At 47.1% G+C, this 17493-nt stretch overlaps 1 protein-coding gene across 1 annotated transcript in view; it reads right to left on the reverse strand.

The window, feature by feature from the left end:
* Nucleotides 1–667: 667 nt before the first annotated feature.
* Nucleotides 668–17493, reverse strand: part of IQUB (IQ motif and ubiquitin domain containing) — a 548499-nt gene continuing 531673 nt past the window's right edge. Inside the window, exon 13 of the mRNA XM_069629104.1 lies at nucleotides 668–1022. Within this exon, the coding sequence (XP_069485205.1) occupies nucleotides 849–1022 (174 nt within the window). The 3' untranslated portion in view covers nucleotides 668–848. The remainder of the gene's footprint in view (nucleotides 1023–17493) is intronic.

Raw genomic sequence — 17493 nt, forward strand, 5'->3', positions numbered from 1 at the left:
GGCGAGGAGAGTTTGAGTAATAAACATTTGTACAATTTCTGTTTGTGTAAAAGTCTAAATAAAAATGGTTGCAAAAGAAAATGTTCGACGCATGGGCTCCTTGTGTCTGGAATGGGCTGCCGGGTCCTATGAGGGCTAACTCTGCTCTGATTGAGTCAAGAGAGCCGTAAAAATGCATCGTTTTAACCAGAGGGATTAATAATGATGTATCTTCTTCTTTGGGCCTGGTTCCTTCGGCTCTTGGTGTTCTGATTCATGTTTTGCTCCTGTACTTTTCATGTTAGTTAGTACGTTTTGCTATATGTGTGCCCTGAGCCTATGGGTGTGTGGCACGTTCTAAGAATGTAATCTAAATAATAATAATGCTTGTAAATAGGTGCTCATCGAGGGGAGCACTGTAGAACACCCAAAGCTTTTCTTAATGAGCCTTCTGAGCTGTGCCTTCTACTAAATTGTCCTATATGTGGGCGGGCCTATATAGATTCTCTGCATATGCTTCTTGAAGAATCACAGTCCATACGTTTTCAGTTTACCAATGGTACCAATTCGACCTTGCTCTACTCAACTCATCCCTTGGCAACTATGACTAATGGAGCCCAGTAAATCGAGCTACAGACTGTATGGACAATCAACGTTTTAACAAAAATATAAAAAAGACACAGGCAAGTTTTGTTGTAGATTCTTTATCGTAACAAGAATACATGTTGTTATAGTTTATAAAAATATACCATTTGTGTTTTAAATGCGATGTTAACATTTGCATTACACATTTTTCAAGAAGTAATTTTCTTTTACTTAAAAACATGGTCAAAGGAAAATGCAACATGCAGTTCGTTTAATTTAAAGAGTTAAGCATGTGAAGCAGCAGGGATGGATTTTGCTATTAGAAAATCCTTTCTTTCAGATTTTCGTTGAGTCAGGTCTTGATGCAAAAATGGCTCCATTGCTGGAATTTGAGCAAAGTAGTTCTTAGCAAGAGTGTGTTTGTGCTTGACTTTGCGAATAAATGCCACGCCATAAGCCTAAAACAGAAGACACGTCTAGTCAAAGGCAGTCAACTTACAGCATCGTACAGGCATGGACAGAAGCAAGAGCAAATACACGAATTGATTACTTACATGTGGTAAAAGTTCTCCATTTCCCTAGAACGATCGACGCTTTCATTATAAATTAAGGCTTCTGGACAGGGTTTTAAGTAGGATTTGTATCACACTGCAAAACCAGTGTTATTCTATCTACTCATTGCTTTGTGTAAAATGGGGTGCTACTCAATACCCCTTCTGCATTGCAGCACATATTAATGTTCGGCGAGGTCATGATATGGGTTATGCCTCTTTAACAGAGAGTTACTCTATTACAAAGGACTCTGGGACATATGGTAACAAAAGCCATGATAGAGATTAGTGTCAGGCCACCTTTTTAAAACAAGCGTTGACAAAGCCAATCGTTCTGGTGTTTGCTGGCTGTTTATTGCATTTAACATTTGTAGGGGAAAATACAGTAAATATATGCAGCCTTGCATGCCCAGTAATTATTTTGAAAGTTCCAAAAACGTCTCCAAGTTAGTGTATGAGGGCACATAATATTAGCAATAGACATAGTAAAAATACAACAGCAGTTTTATTTTTGGTATTTTTCAATGTCTATTGGATGTGCCAATGCATGCTTTTAATGTCGGCCTAAATATGTACCCTATGTTTTGCAACTGCATTTTCAAGACTTAAGGACAAAGAACAACAATCACACTTGAACTAAGCAGGTAAAGCAGAAAAAAATATAAAATAATAAAGAGTAGGATTATTGTTTTTTTCGCCTCATCCTAAATCGAATTCTAAAATGATCAGAATGCAATGTAATGTTGATGCAGAGAGAGAGAGACTGAATATAGTAGAGAAAGGGGCATGTGGTCCAGAGGGGGCGTGCAGTAGAGAGCTAGAGGGAGATGCGTAGAAAGATATGGGGCGTATCATAATAGACAGGCGGAGCGTGGTACAGAGAGGTGATTGTGGTAGAGGGAGCGTGGCAGATTGAGAGAGAGGGAGCATGGCAGAGAGAGGGAGCATGGCAGAGAGAGGGAGCATGGCAGAGAGAGGGAGTGCAAGGCAGCGAGAGAAGGGGAGTGTGGCAAAAAGGGTGTGTTAGAGAGGAGAGAGTGTTGGAGAGTGAGAGAAAGGGGGGTGGTGGAGGGAGGGTTAAGAGATGGGGAACGTAGGAGAGAGACGAAGAGTGTGAGAGGGATAGTATGACAGAAAGGCTAGAAAGAGGTGGAGTGTGGTGGAGAGGGAGAGCATGGGAGAGGGTGAAGTCTGGTAAAGAAAAGAGGGACAGTGTGGTAGAGATAGACGGGACAGTATGGTAAAGAGGGAGGGAATGTGGTTGAGTGAGGGGGAATGTGTTACAGACAGGGCGAGTACAGCAGAGAGAGTGGTAGAGCAATAAACAGCAGTGTGATGTGTGACCCTCCCACGTGTATTGCCCTTTTAAAATGGGTCATGACTGTGTCATGGCCCAAGCTAATAAAAGGAGCCCCTGCAGGCACGTGCAGCAGAACGGCTGCACACTCCAACTATGGAACTCCTGTTGCCTCAGACTCTCACTTTGGACCTGCAGGCCTACACGGCATGATCACGGTCCTGCAGCACTGGCCTGCAGGCCCCACACCGTGTGATCACGGCCCTGCAGGTTCCTGCTGGTCTGGTTCCAGCCCAGGCACCCACCATCCAGGATGCTGCCGGCATCTGAGGTGCTCCGGCACCCAGGCTGTGTCCCCACAGCCTGACACGGCTGTGGGGACACTGCCTCAAGTAAGTCTGGGTGACCCCGGAACACCAACATGGTGCTGGGCCGCCTAGCACCAGTGAGGCGGCTGCGTGACCGCCACCGGCCCCATAATAGGCAGTATGGTAAAGAGGGAAGGAATGTGGTAGAGTGAAGAGGAGTGTGAGTGGGGGGGAGTGCGGTTGAGAGAGGGGGTGTGTGGCTGAGAGAGGAGAAAGTGTGCAGACAGAGAGAGGGGTGAGCGTGGCAGAGTGAGGGGTGTGAAGTAAATAGGCGGGCATAGGAGAGGGAGGGGCTGCATGGTGGGGAAAGAGTGGTAGAGAGAGAGGTGAGAGTGTGACAGAGAAGGAGTGTGGTAAAGAGGGGGTTGGAGAAGAGAGTGAAAGGAGGTATGTGGTAGAGTGTGAGAGAGGGGATTTGACACAGAGAGCTGGAGTATCGTAGAGAGTGATGGGGTGGTATAGTAACAATGAGGGAGTGTGACACAGAGAAGGGAGCATGGTAAAAAAGGGCATTGTGAAATTAGAGGGCATGCTATCGAGGGAGAGTTAAGAGGGAGTGTGGTGTCGAGAGGAGGAATGTGGTGCAGAGGGGGCGTAATAGAAATGGGTGGTGTGGTAGAGAGATTTGGGCAGTGTGGTTAGGGAGAGGGGCAGTATGGTAGAGAGAACAGGGGTGATACACAGGGGGAGTGTGGTATAGAGAGAGAGTTGTAGAGACATGGGGAGTGTGGTAGAGAGAGGGGTAGTGTGATAGGGAGAGGGGGGACGTGGTAGAGAGAGGGGACGTGGTAGAGAGAGGGGACGTGATAGAGAGAGGGGACGTGGTAGAGAGAGGGGGAATGTGATAGAGTAAAAGGGGAGCGTGGTAAAGAGGGGGGAAATGGTAGAGAAGAGGAGCATGGTTGAGAGAAGAGCGCATGGTAGAAAGGGGGAGAATGGCAGAGAGAGGGTGTGGTAGAGAGGCGAAGCGTGCCAAACATAAAGGGAGCATGGCAGACAGAAAGAGCGAGGATGGCAGATGGCGAGAGCATGGCAGGGAGAAAGGGAGAGAGGGATATATATAGAGAGAGGGAATATTGCAGAGAGAGGTAGTGTGTCAGAGGTGGAGTGTGGTGGAGGGAGGGAGTGTGGCAGAGGGGGGGTGTTAGGGGACAGTGTGGGAGAGAGAGAGAGGAGAGTGGTAGAGGGTGAAGAGGAGCATGTGGTAGCGACGGAAAGTGTGAGGGAGGGAATGAGAGAGGGGGCAGTATGGTAGAGAGAAAGAGGGACAGTGTGGTAGAGCGATAGAGGTCAGTTTAGTCAAAAGTGAGGGAATGTGGTAGAGTGAAGGGGAGTGTGACAAAGAGGGGGAGTGTGGAAGAGAATGTGTGTGACAGAGTGGGGGCGAGTGTGGCAGAGAGAAGGGTGAGTGTGGCAGACAGGGGTGAAAGCAAGAGAGAGAAAGGTGTGAAGTAAATAGGGGCATAGGAGAGAGGGGGAGCATGGTAGGGAGAGTGCGGTAGAGGAGTGTTTGAAGAGTGGAGGAGTGTGGTAGGGAGAGGAGAGTGTAGAAAATTTGACAGGGGAATATGGTAGAGAGAAGGATGGTATAGTAGAGATGGGTGAGTGTGACACAGAGAGAAGGGGCATAGTAAAAAGGGGGAGTGTGGTATTAGAGGGGGTGATATTGAGGGAGAGTTTGGTACAGAGAGGGGGAGTGTGTTGTTGAGAGAGTCGGCAGTGTATTTAGAGAGAGAGGGGGGCAAAAGAGTAGAGAGCAGGAGTGTGGTGGAAGGGAAGTGTGGTAGGGAGAGAGGGAAAGAAGGGCAGGGTGGTAGACAGATGGGTAGTTTGGTAGAGAAAGAGGCGAAGTGTGGGGGAGACACAGGGGGTGTGGTAGAGAAAAGGAAAACGGGAAAGTGTGGTCGATGGTAGGGAGAATGTGGTAAACTGTGGGAAGTGTATTGAAGAGTGGGGTTGATTGTGTTCCAGAGGGAGGGGGTGCGGCAGGGGAAGTGTGTTGCATGGGAAGTGTGCTGCAGGGGAGTGCGGTGCAGAGGGGGCAGAGTGAAAGGGGAGTGTGGGAGAGAAAGGGGAGTGTGGCAGATAGGGAAGGGAGGGCATGACAGAGGGCGTGTGAGAGAGGGGTTTTATGGCAGAGGGAGGGGGATGTGACAGGGGGAGCTTGGAGTGTGAGAGAGAGGAAGGAAGTGTGTTCGAGTGAGAGGAGAGTGCACTAGAGAGGGCGTTACTGCAGAGAGGGGGAATGTTATAGGGAGAAGGGGGAATGTGGTAGCGAGAGAGGGAATGCGGTAGAGAACGGGTGAGTTTGTCAAAGTAAGGTAGTGTGGTAGCAAGAGATGGGTGCAGTGGTAATGACAAGGATTGGACAAATGGTAATGAGGCACACGCTGAAAATAGTCTGCTCATGTTTCATCACTAAAACATCAGGAAATTATGTGATGGGCCCAGCACTTTGTTTTCTGGTCCTGAAGTGTCTTTGGCTTGAAGAACTTGCAGGCTCGACAATGCCCCTCGTGATCCCGTACTAGACACAGATTGCACACCCAGTGCTTGTCTACCCAGGGAATTTTTTCTTATAACTGGGGCAGAACTTAAATAAATTGAGTGTTTTCCATATTTAAGCAAAATGGCAACCAGGCGAGAAAAGAGAGTGTAAAGGGGAAAATTCATTCTGCAATGACCCCTCCCCCCACTCTCCCTACTGTTAAGGCGAGGCCCGGTCCAGCCTTCCAAGGCCGAAAGGGTCCATCGAGTCTGGGACTTTGTTCGACAGTCGTCCTTTCACCGCTGGTGAATATGTAGTCGAAGTCGGTTTTGAGAAAGGACAGAAAGTATCTAGCTTTGATTTTTCAATATTAAATGGTGTGAGCTGAAAATGAACTCCGCGATTAATCGTCCATCACGATGGCGGAAAAAAACAATATGAGGGACCTCAACGCGTGAAGGACCATGGGTGCAGTGGACGTGACATTAAGGATAGTATTACTGTCACGCCCTGTCGACGTCCCTTTTCGAGTTTTGAAAAACAACAACTGTAATACTCTGCAGCTTCCACTAGATGTCAGCCTATGCATAGCATGTGATCTAAGCAGATTCCACAAGCCTCAGAAATATATACTCACTGTAATCGTATTTCTGATGCTTGTATCTGCTTAGATTCACATGCTATGCATAGGCATCTAGTGGAAGCTGCAGAGTATTACAGTTGTTGTTTTCGAAACTTGAAAAGGGACGTCGACAGGGTGTGCGAGTAACACTATCCCTAGTGTGTTTCAGGCTCCGGTTTAAATATATACTGCTACACTGTCTTCAGCATTTAACCAAATTTTGACCCTCATATTTTCATGCAACTTCATAATGAATTTTAACCATGCACCTTCCAATTGACCCTTACTCATCTTTTTCCAGAGACATTCACGGCATACTGTATCAAAAGCAGACGCAAAGTCTATGTAAGTAACAAATAGAGGGGGCCTATCATTTATATGGGCCATTTTAGTTAGGGCATTCAATAAAAGAATATTATGTTTCGTAGTGCAATTGCTTCTAAATCCCACCTGCTCTATATGCAGTATTTTGTTAGTAGCCCATTAATGTAATTTCTTTAGGATTAGAGATGCAAGCAATTTACTAATTGTGTCTAACAAAGCAGTCAGCCTATAGGGGCATGGATCTCCTGTCTCTCCTTTTTCATAAATAGGGATGATTACAGCCTCTTGGCAGGACCTCGGAATGTCGCCCATTTTAACAATCTGGGTAAAGAATGGACCTAGTAGACCATGCCACGCCTCTGGCTGGTGTTTTAACACCATATTTGGCAGACCATCCAGGACAGGTGACTGAGTTCTTTAGACTTGATATAGCTTTTTCAATGTCTTCATATGAAAAATAAATTCCTTCTTCTGGGATAGCTTTTCATGATATTTAATGTCTTCCCACTCACAATCCATTGGTTGTAAGGTGGATGCAATGTAAGAAGTTTACAGGTTTTCATATATTGGCATTATTTGTCTAGCACCTAAGTTCTTATCCTTTTGTTTCAATAATTTCCAAAAGCTTCAGCTGCTTTTTTTTTAGGGCAGCCATCAATAGCCTTTTCCATCTTTTTGATGCTCATGTATGCTCATAATGTCCAAGCTAATTTGTATACACTTGCCATAATAGCCTTCTCTTTTGATATATTTCATTATTAAGAGCTTCAGGTTTGGGGGCATGCAATTCCTTCCTAAATTGTTTTATCTTAGGTATATTAAAGAATCCCATGTATAGTTTATTTTCAATGATTTATATGAGTCTTCCTTAAGTATTTACCACAACAAAATTGTGGTGAAAGGACTTATACTTTGTGTGTATGTTTATGTGTTTAATTGAAGTCTCTTTGCACAAAGCGTGACTTCCAGGGAGTTCTCCTGTTCAAGTATAAGTACTAGATCCTTGGGAAATAACATGTGCTAGGCCCCCAACTCACAGTAATTATGCCAAGGGAGAATTATCACTCAGTTTTCTTTTAATTATCTGTAAAGAATTAAAGTGAAAATGGCTAATAAAAGTAATTAACAGACTCAACATTCCGATCTAACCACATAAATTACCCAGGGATATAATTTTTGTATCCTACCATTGAGCACGAGTAAACCCCAGATGAAGAAATATTCTATCCAGAATCATTCTTTACTGTTACATTTCTTCTGGCACAGCTGTGCCTCTGGGATATTTCTATATTGTTTGCACTGATACCGTCAGGGGCAATCTTAAGCAGGCATCTTGCGTTCATGTCCTCACCGCACAAAATAAGAGAATTTGGAAATAGAACTATTCCATTTTTCCAATACCAAAGTACATTTTTGGATCAATACATGTTGTTCTTTTTCGATTTGTGGAACATATATATCAATCAATAGAAATAGGTTTCCCAAGAGATCAGTACTTTGTTGCAAAACAATGTCTTGCATACAAATAACATTTTCCTTCTTCATACATTCTTCTGCTGAAAATAAAATTACAAACATCAGCAAAGAGACTTGCTTTCAGTCTCTCTGTGTGTCCCTGTATGACAGGGTTCGAAAGTTTGTAAATCCATCTAAGAAAAGTGTTGAAGTGGGTGGAATTCCTTGAGTAAAAAATACTTTGTGAGAACGCAGACATTTAACCAAGTTACTACTACTGAGTAGTCTAGAATGCCCCCTTGAATTCCAAGATAATACTTTAAACTTGTGATTTTCCATTGCGTCAAGGTATGGGCGTAGCTCGATTAGACCAAATGGCTAGAATCCAGTTACAATTCTCCCTCTGTATTACACTCCGAGCCTCCCGGCTCACAGCATTTTGCGATACTTTTCTTTTCACATTATCCGTAAATATGAAAATCTGTTCAATGGATGTTTCTGAACAAACTACTGAATACGTTGCAGATTTAACCTTATTATTTATTTCGTCTGCCGGGGACATAAGTACAAGACAACCAGAACTCGAGCCCGGTGAAGCAGAGTATTGTTATCAGCAAAAATATCTTCTATTATGAATTGGACCTTTAAGTCACTACATTTGCAAGGGGAGGGAGATCTCTCAGGATTCTCAACATTATTATTTTTGTTATTAGACGTTCTTGTAGAGCCCTCGTTCCCCTGAAGGTATCTTGGCACTAGGATGCTCGGGAAAGACCACGAAGTCAGTTTAGAAGAGAAGCGTTTTTAGGAGGCAACAAAATTGAAGGTGGTTGTCCGTGCTCCGAAGAGATGTTGGCAGGTCATTCCAGAGAGTTCCTGCATCCACGGAGAAGGCCCGTCACCCAACCTGAAATCGCTGGAATGTGGGGATGACCACAAAGTTGGCCATTCTAGATCGCAAGAGACAGCCTGGAATGTATGGTCGGAACTTATCCTGCAAATATTCTGCCCCTTGAAGATAGAAGGCCTGATGTACCAAGTAGAGGGCTTTGAATTTGATCCTATTGGCCACCGGCAGCCAGTGAAGGGGGCAGAGAACCGGGCTGATATGAGCTCCATACGGAGAACCTGTGCAACTATAGCTGCCATGTTTTGCAGACGTTGCAGCCTGTGGACCAGACCTTTCAGCTGTGCCAGATCGAGAGCATTACAATAGTCAATGCGGCTAGTAACCAGGGACGCCACTACCTGGAGGCAAAGGGCAGCAGGTAGAAAACAGAGTAACCTCCGGAGTACCCTCAGGGAGTAGAAACCCATCTTACAAACACCACTCACCAGAGTGGGCATTGACAGGGAAGAGGACAGATAAACGTCCACATTCTTCACCGTGGACATCGGGGTAGGAGAGTCTCCAATCACAACCAGCCAAAAGGAAGAACCCCAGAGGTCTTAGAGGAAGAACCCACCACCAGTACCTCTGTCTTGTCCCCATTGAGCTTTTAGCCAGCTGCAATCCATCCAGCTCTTCACAGCCACCAGACACTCGCCCAGCCGTGCAGACACCTCGGAAATCTCAGTCTTGACCAGGATCAGGGTGTCGCTGCATAGGCATAGCATCTGAAGCCGCGAAAGCGGATGAGAGCCACTAGTGGCTGAACATAGATGTTACAAAACAAAAGGGGCAGGACGGAGCCTTGGGGAACATCACAGGATAGACAGTATGAGTTTGAAAGAAAATGTGGTAGATAGAGTGTCTGACCACGATCCAATAGAAAAGAGGAAAAGCAGTCCAGAACGGTACCAGAGAGGCCTGCTGCTGGAAACCAGGCAAGGAGAATGGCGTGGTCGAACGTGTCGAAAGACGCCAATAGATTAAGCAATACCAGGGCTCCCACACTGCCTTGATCGTGCAGCATGGTAAGATCATTTAGTACCAACACCAGGACACTCTTGGTACCTCGCCCCGGACAGAAGCCTGACTGAAAGGGATCAAGGCCAGAAGATTGTTGCAGGAATGATGTGGTTGTAACACAGGTGATCACTGCCGGAAGAATCTCTTGAAGCACTGCTACTGGAATCGGGTCTGATGGGGCGGTAGATTTCAGCTGGCCAATTGCCCTAGCTACCTCTGCAGTGGAGAATTCCGGGAAACATGATCAGGAATGCTGGGCTTGTCTGCTGGCTTTGTCACAATCAGCGGTGATGGCAGTCAGGGCATTTAAATGTATATGATCCCGAATGCCTGTGACTTTGCTAATAAAGAAATTAGCCAATGAGTCACACCAGGTATGAGAAGGTGTCACCCCGAGTACTATTCTAGCTGTGGATGAAAAAGATTCGACCAGGGCAAACAGCTCTTTGGACTGATTAAGGGCCAACAGAACCCTGCCTGTAAAAAACGTCTGCTTGGCTAATTGGATTGAAGTATGCCATGACTGTCTCCCCTTTGATGCCCTAGTTGTATATTGTATAGGGCATCAAAGGGGAGACAGTCATGGCATACTTCAATCCAATTAGCCAAGCAGACGTTTTTTACAGGCAGGGTTCTGTTGGCCCTTAATCAGTCCAAGATTTGACTGCTTCATCGATTAATTAAGTGTTGATTGTAGTTTTGAGCTTTCTATTGAATGTTGATATGGTATCAGAGGGGTACTGATCTCTGCCAATGAGAGGTCCCCCAGCTTTTTCTTCCTTATTTTCTGTGACCACATAGTGAGCAGGTTCCCATTCCGCTGATTACATCCCTTGTTTCTTTGCATTGCTTTTTCTTTTCTTTTATTGTTTCCTCATTAAGTGTTCACCATGAACCAACTTTGCAACACATTATCTGGAACCCGAGGGTTCCCGAAGCATTCCAAACAATACACCAATTCAGGTTTTGGTTGCTGCATCACCAAAACTCAACTTCAGAATCTTATAAAGTAACATTAAATTTCCTATTAAACCTATTCAGTCAATTTAGGATACCTGTAAATCAATAGGATACCTGTAAATCAATGCCATTTCTTTTTCTTCAAATCATGAGGGGCAAAGTGGATGGCATCCTCTTGGGACCGCAGGCTTGACTGGCCTGTCGCCATTCAGCCAAATCCTTCAAGTGCCTGACATGCCAGGATCAGCCAATTTCTGATGGGTGACGATGGGGCCTGGGTTGCTTGGAACATTTTGTTGGAACAAGGGGAGCATGATGAATGCAGACTCACTTAGATTCATGAGTCTGATCAGCTATGTGTGGGCTTGTGCATGTTGGATCATCCTGGAGGCAACCCTTCATTTCTTGTCTCCAACACTCACTTGCACTTCAGTGTTAAAGCAATTGGTTTTGTGATGCAGGTTCCCTTGCAACATGGCTTGAAATTTAGGAATGACTACACTCATCATGGCAGGCTCTTCTGCCTCATGACACTTAATTTAAATTATTCCACCCTCAAGTCCCTTAAAAACGCCTGAGGTCTCCGATACTATATATATCGATGCTTCCATGGTGGCATGTGCCTACATAGGAGGAATTAACGTGCATGCACTGGATCAGCTGTTGGCATCACCCTGGTGGGGGCCCCTTGAAAGTCACAAGCCCAGCCTTATAGATGGTGGCCATGAGAGCTAAATAAGACTCACTCTGGGGAGATGGCTTTGATGTGCACTTGTAGTGAAGGCATGTCCAACAAACCTCAAGAATGTTCTGTGATGCTCCCAAATGTTATGACGAAATATGCACGGAATGAGGCTCTCACCTTAGGCATCACAATGCTGACTCACAAGAGTGAAACTTGCCTTTGTGTCCTGGGGCTTGTCCCAGAATGGGGATTTGTACTTGCGATCCTCGTACTTATGAGGCTTTTTATGGAGCTAGTGACCACAAGACTTTGAGGAACTCCAGTGAGATGAACAAGTTACTTCTTACCTTGTAACGTTCTTTCGACGGGATGTTCCTCCGACGTATTCCTCATTTTAGATATCTCCTTCCAGCTCTGCTTGCCTCGGAACATTTTTTCTCTCTAGAGGGCGCTACGCGTTGACGTCCTCCGAGTCGATGTCCCTCGACAGCCGCCGTATCGACGTCATCCTGCCTATAAAGGCTGCGCGCAGCGTCTGTTGCTCAGTTCCGTTTTGTAGCCCACAATAATACTTTCTGGACTAAACTAATCACCCTGAAGGAGCGTAAGCTGCAACAACAAGGGAAGTAGAACTGCGGGGATGGATGGGAGGGTCGATGAGGAATACGTCGGAGGAACATCCCGTCGAAAGAACGTTACAAGGTAAGAAGTAACTTGTTCTTCGAAGGGATTGTGTCCTCTGACGTATTCCTCATCTTAGATAGGCTCCCATAGCAGTATTCTATTATCGGAGGAGGGAGTACTGACTTCACGCTGTCTTCTATTGATGAATAGAATGCAGTACAGCCCTTCCAAACCTAGTCTCTTGACTGGAGGAGGAATCCAAATTGTAAAAACGTGTAAAGGTATGGACAGACGACCATGTAGCGGCCGCACAGATGTCTTTAACCGGCACGCCTCTTTTGAGGGCCGATGAAGCTGCAATACCTCTGGTCGAATGAGCCCTAAGGTTTTGAGGGGGCTCTTTCCCTGCCAGTTTATAACATTCCAGAATGGCTAGAATGATCCATCTGGAAATGGTCTGCTTAGTTATTGGTAACCCCAGCTTGTGACCTGCGTAACCTACAAACAGCTGGTCTGCCTGTCTTATCCTGGCTAGTCTACTGATGTAAAAACTTAAAGCCCTCCTAGGGTCTAGCCTGTGTAACCTCTCTTCCTCTTTCCCCGGGTGAGGAGGAGGATAGAAAGATGGTAGGGTAATCTTCTGAGTGATATGGAATTCAGAAACCACCTTTGGGAGGAAATTAGGCTTCACTTGCAGGACAACTTTGTCTTTGTGAAAGATTGTATGAGGGGGTTTACAAGAAAGAGCTTGTAATTCGCTCACCCTTCTAGCAGATGTAAGTGCTATTAATAAAACAGTTTTAAGGGTAAGGAATCTTAACGAACAAGAATGGAGAGGTTCGAAAGGTGTGCCCATCAGGAAAGTTAGTACTAAGTTTAAATCCCATAGGGGAACTTGGAATGGTCTTGGGGGATAAACATTGGTTAACCCCTTTAGAAACTGTATTACCAAGGGTAATTTGAAATGGGATGGTTCTTCCGCAGTACGCTTAAAGATGGATAGCGCTGCGAGATAGCCCTTAATGGTGCCAACTTGAAGGCCTGAATTTGCCAAATATAGTAGGAAGGACAAAACCATTGGTGTACCACATGAAAAAGGGTCGATATTCTGTTCTCTACACCAGCTGCAAAATCTGTTCCAACGGCAGCGGTATAAAGACTTTGTTGCTGGCCTCCTTGCCGAAAGCAACACCTCCATAACATCATGAGGGAGGTCCCAATCCTTGTACCTCAGCCTTTCAGAAGCCAAGCGTGAAGGTTGAGGGTTTTGATGTCTGGATGGAGAACCTGACCTCCCTTCTGTGAGAGTAGGTTCTCTCTGAGTGGAAGTCGAATTGGAGGGCAGATAGACAAGTCTAGAAGGTCCGGGTACCACGTTCTCCTGGCCCAATCCGGGGCAATTAGGTTCATGGTTCGCCGGAATCTTCTCAACCTCCTGATCATTTGAGGAATGACAGGGACCGGTGGGAACGCGTACAGAAGCGGAAACTCCCAGTCCACTATGAACGCGTTTCCCAGAGCTCCTCTCGGGGGAAATTCCCTTGAGCAGAACAGGTCGCATTTCCTGTTTAGGCTGGTGGCGAACAGATCTACCTGAGGGGTTCCCCAAAGGGCGAAGATCTCTTGAAGGACTTCCTGAGCTAGCTCCCGCTCGTGGGAGACTGTGTTCTGCCTGCTCAGAGCGTCCGCTGTCAAGTTCTTCTCTCCGGCTAGGTGAACTGCCGATAGAGAGATTCCTTCTTGGATTGCCCAAAACCAGAGCTGCATCGCCTCTCTGCACAGGGGTAGTGATCCTACGCCTCCTCTTTTGTTGAGGTAATGCATGGCCACCGTGTTGTCCGCCATTATCAGGACGTTCTTCCCTTGTACAGCTGGCAGGAACGCCTTCAGCGCAAGTCTGATGGCTCTCAGCTCTAACAGGTTGATATGTAGTCTGGACTCCGATGAAGACCAACGACCCCTGATGGTCAAGTCGTTGGCGTGGGCTCCCCACCCCGTGAGTGAGACATCCGTGACTACTGTTATCTCCGGCCAGGGTTGCCAAAACTGTTCCCCTTTCAGAATGTTCTCCTGACAGGCCCACCACTGAAGGTCTCGAGCCACCCTGCCGGGAACCTGAAGAAGATCTGTCATTCTCCCTGAGAATTGTGACCACTGAGTCCTCAGTGCCCACTGGAGGGATCTCCTTCTCAGGCGAGCCTCTGGCACAAGGAAAATGCAGGATGCCATGAGGCCTAGCAACCTCAAAAAGTCGAAGGCTGGGAGACGTTGGGCATGTTGGAACTTGGTAACCATCTGTAGAATATCTTGAGCCCTCACCTCTGGTGGCGAGGCTTTTCCCAGGGAAGTGTCCAGGATCGCTCCTATGAACTGGAGTCTCTGCGATGGTATCATTTGTGACTTCTTTAAATTGAGGGAGAAGCCCAGTCTGTGAAGGAAGTGGCACACGTGATTTAGCTGGATCTGAGCTTGTTCCGAAGAAACAGCCCTGATCAACCAATCGTCCAGGTAGGGGTAGACCTGAATCCCTTCCCTCCTTAGACTTGCAGCCACTACCGACATTAACTTGGTGAAGACCCTCGGGGCGGAGGTCAGCCCAAATGGCAGCACTCGAAATTGATAGTGAGAGTTGCCAATTGCGAACCTCAGGTATTTCCTGTGTTTGAGATGGATAGGCACATGGAAATAAGCGTCCTGAAGGTCCAGAGATACCAACCAGTCCTGGAACTGAAGGGCCTGGAGGATCTGAGAAAGAGTGACCATCTTGAATTTGTCTTTTCTGAGGAATTTGTTCAATTCTCGCAAGTCCAAGATGGGTCTCAGTCCTCCGTCTTTCTTTGGAATGAGAAAGTAAGCGGAGTACCAGCCCTTGTTCCTCTCCGCTACAGGTACCGGTTCTATGGCACCTTTCTCTAGCAGGTCCAAAATTTCCTGCAAGAGGAGCGGATCTGGAGCTTTCTGAGAGCTGATCCCCGGTGGATGACTCTGAGGTATACGTAGGAAAGGCAGGCAGTAACCTTGGGCAACTGTTTCCAATGCCCAAGCATCTGACGTGATAGCCTGCCATACCGCCAGATTTTGAGTCAACCTGCCTCCTACAGGTGTCCTGTGAGGGAAGTCCTCAGAGTGGTTTTGGGGCGGCTTATGCAGATGCCGATGGTAAAGAGGCACCTGCTGTTGCTGCGGCTTTTGAATATCTACCCCGTCCACCTCGGGTAGTTCTTCTTTGTCCCCTTTGTGCCGGTCGTCCTCTACCTCTTCCGAATGCGGAGTAGAAGCAAAAGGACTTGCCCCTCGCAGAGGTTCCTGTGGGACGAAAGGGAGTCTGACGGATTGCAGCTCCTAGGGATTTTGCTGCTGCTTTTGAAGTTTGCAGTTTCTCTAAACTGTCATCCGCCTTTTTCCCGAACAAAGAAGAGCCATCGAATGGCATGTTCAAGAGCCTGGCTTGCACATCTGGGGCAAAACCAGACTTTCTCAAGCAAGCGAATCTCCTGGTTGATGTACATGCCGCCATTGCTCTGCTGATACTGTCAGCCGAATCAATGCCCGTCTGGAGGGATTCGCACATAGCGTCTTTACCGTCCTGTATAATATTCAGGAACGCATCCCTTTCTTCTCCCTCCGGGATGCAGTCAGCCGCTGTAGAAGCACACTCCCAAAGTGTATGGCTGAACCTAGCAAGGGTGCAAGTAGCATTAACAGATTTTAACGCCATGCTGAAAAGACTTTCTTTGCCATAGCATCATATTTTTTATCGTCCCTGTCCTGTGGGACGGTAGGATAAGCCGTCTTGACATCGGTAGAGGATGCTGCCTGTACCACCAGACTTTCTGGGGATGGGTGTTTAGACAAAAACTCCGGGTCTGTAGAAGATACCCTGTACTTTGTAGACAGTTTTTTATTTACTGCTGGTACGACATCTGGGGTTTCCCAGTTTGTCATGATCTTCCTCTGAAGAGCTTTATGAAAAGGCACCACAGGATCCTCCTGTGGGCCTTTGTCAAGAATATCTGTGAGGTCATCTTGTTAGAAAGATTGTGAAGGTGCAGACCACACCATGAACTCTGTTATCCTGGCCATTAAGGCTCTATAGGGGGTTTCAGCATGCTCCCCCGGGTCTGGCCTAGCAAACTCCACCTCAGGGGAAGTGTCTAACCCACTTGCCTCATGTAAGGAATCATGAAGATCCTTTAACCTGCGTTCTTCAGAGGAAAATAGTTCTCAATTGTTCTGAACTCATAAAGGGAGTAAATCCCATTTCCAAGGCAGAGGGTGCCGAACTTGTCATTATCGGCCTCGAAAACGTCGATGTCGTTGACGCCGACGTCGAAGGCTTCGAGCGTGGCGTCGAAAACAAAGGCGGAGGCCTCGAAGACCTCGACAGAATTGGAATTCTACTCGACAATCTCGAAGCCATCGACGTCGAGGACCTGGGGATAGTCACTGGGTGTGTCGTAACCATGACTTTTCTTGGCGTCGACGCCGGTGTCGAAGCTGGCGTCGAGTCGACAGACCCGTGTGTCGAAGGTCCCTTCGACAACGACGTCGAAGACATCGATCTCGGCGTCGACGGAACCCTAGTCGACGGCGTCGACGGAACCTTCGAGGAAGGTTTGGAAGTCATAGTCCTACTCGAGGGTTCGAGACGCGCTCGAGAGGTTTCCTTCGCCGGGTACTGCGACTCGCGCCGTTTTTGACCTTTGGGTCTTTCGACCAGAGCATCGCTCTCGGCAGTCTTCGAGGTGGTCGAGGCCGCTTTCTCGAAGACGCTCATCATATTTTTGCTGAATTCCTCCCATTCAGCCCGGGAACTATGTTTCGTGGGGCAAGGGATTCTTTTTGGCGAAACAGAGGAAGAGGAAGACGGAGAAGGGGATGTTCGACGTCTCCTCTTCGAGTGCTTCGATCTCGAGGAGTGATGAGACCCACTCCGAGACCTGGAGCGCGAATGGTGACGAGGAGACGAGTGTCTCGACTTCGTCGACGAAGAAGAAGCTTTAAAAGTCTTACCTTTCTCCAGCTTCCCCCTACGCTCCTTCAGGGCCTTAGCTGTCATGGACATACAGTCCTCGCATTCCGAACAATGGTGTTCAGCTCCCAAACACCACAGACAAACTCTGTGAGGGTCAGTCAGCGACATCTTTTTCCCACAATCTCGGCATTTTTTGAAGCCGGATCGAGGAGTTGTCGGTTCCGACGAGGAAGCCATCGAGTACGGATCGAATGACTCGAGATAAATAGGATTAATCTGACAAGAACTGAGCAACGGTATTCCGAGGCACTGAGTAAGCGCGGAAAAACGGAACTGAGCAACGGACGCTGCGCGCGGCCTTTATAGGCAGGATGACGTCGACGTCGATACGGCGGCTGTCGAGGGACATCGACTCGGAGGACGTCGACGCGGAGCGCCCTCTAGAGAGAAACATTTTTCCGAGGCCAGCAGAGCTGGAAGGAGATATCTAAGATGAGGAATACGTCGGAGGACACAATCCCTTCGAAACTCTAGGCTAGATCGACAGCTTGAAAACCACTTCACTAGTAAAGCCAGAAGGGAGACACCTAGATCAACTTCTAGAATTATGCTGTAAGCATTCTTTGTACCATCTGTCCCAGTAGGGTTAGAGCCGAAAAGGAATTGTG

The sequence above is a fragment of the Ambystoma mexicanum genome, chromosome 12, assembly GCF_040938575.1.
Source record: "Ambystoma mexicanum isolate Mex_15411 chromosome 12, UKY_AmexF1_1, whole genome shotgun sequence".
Lineage (NCBI taxonomy): Eukaryota > Metazoa > Chordata > Amphibia > Caudata > Ambystomatidae > Ambystoma > Ambystoma mexicanum.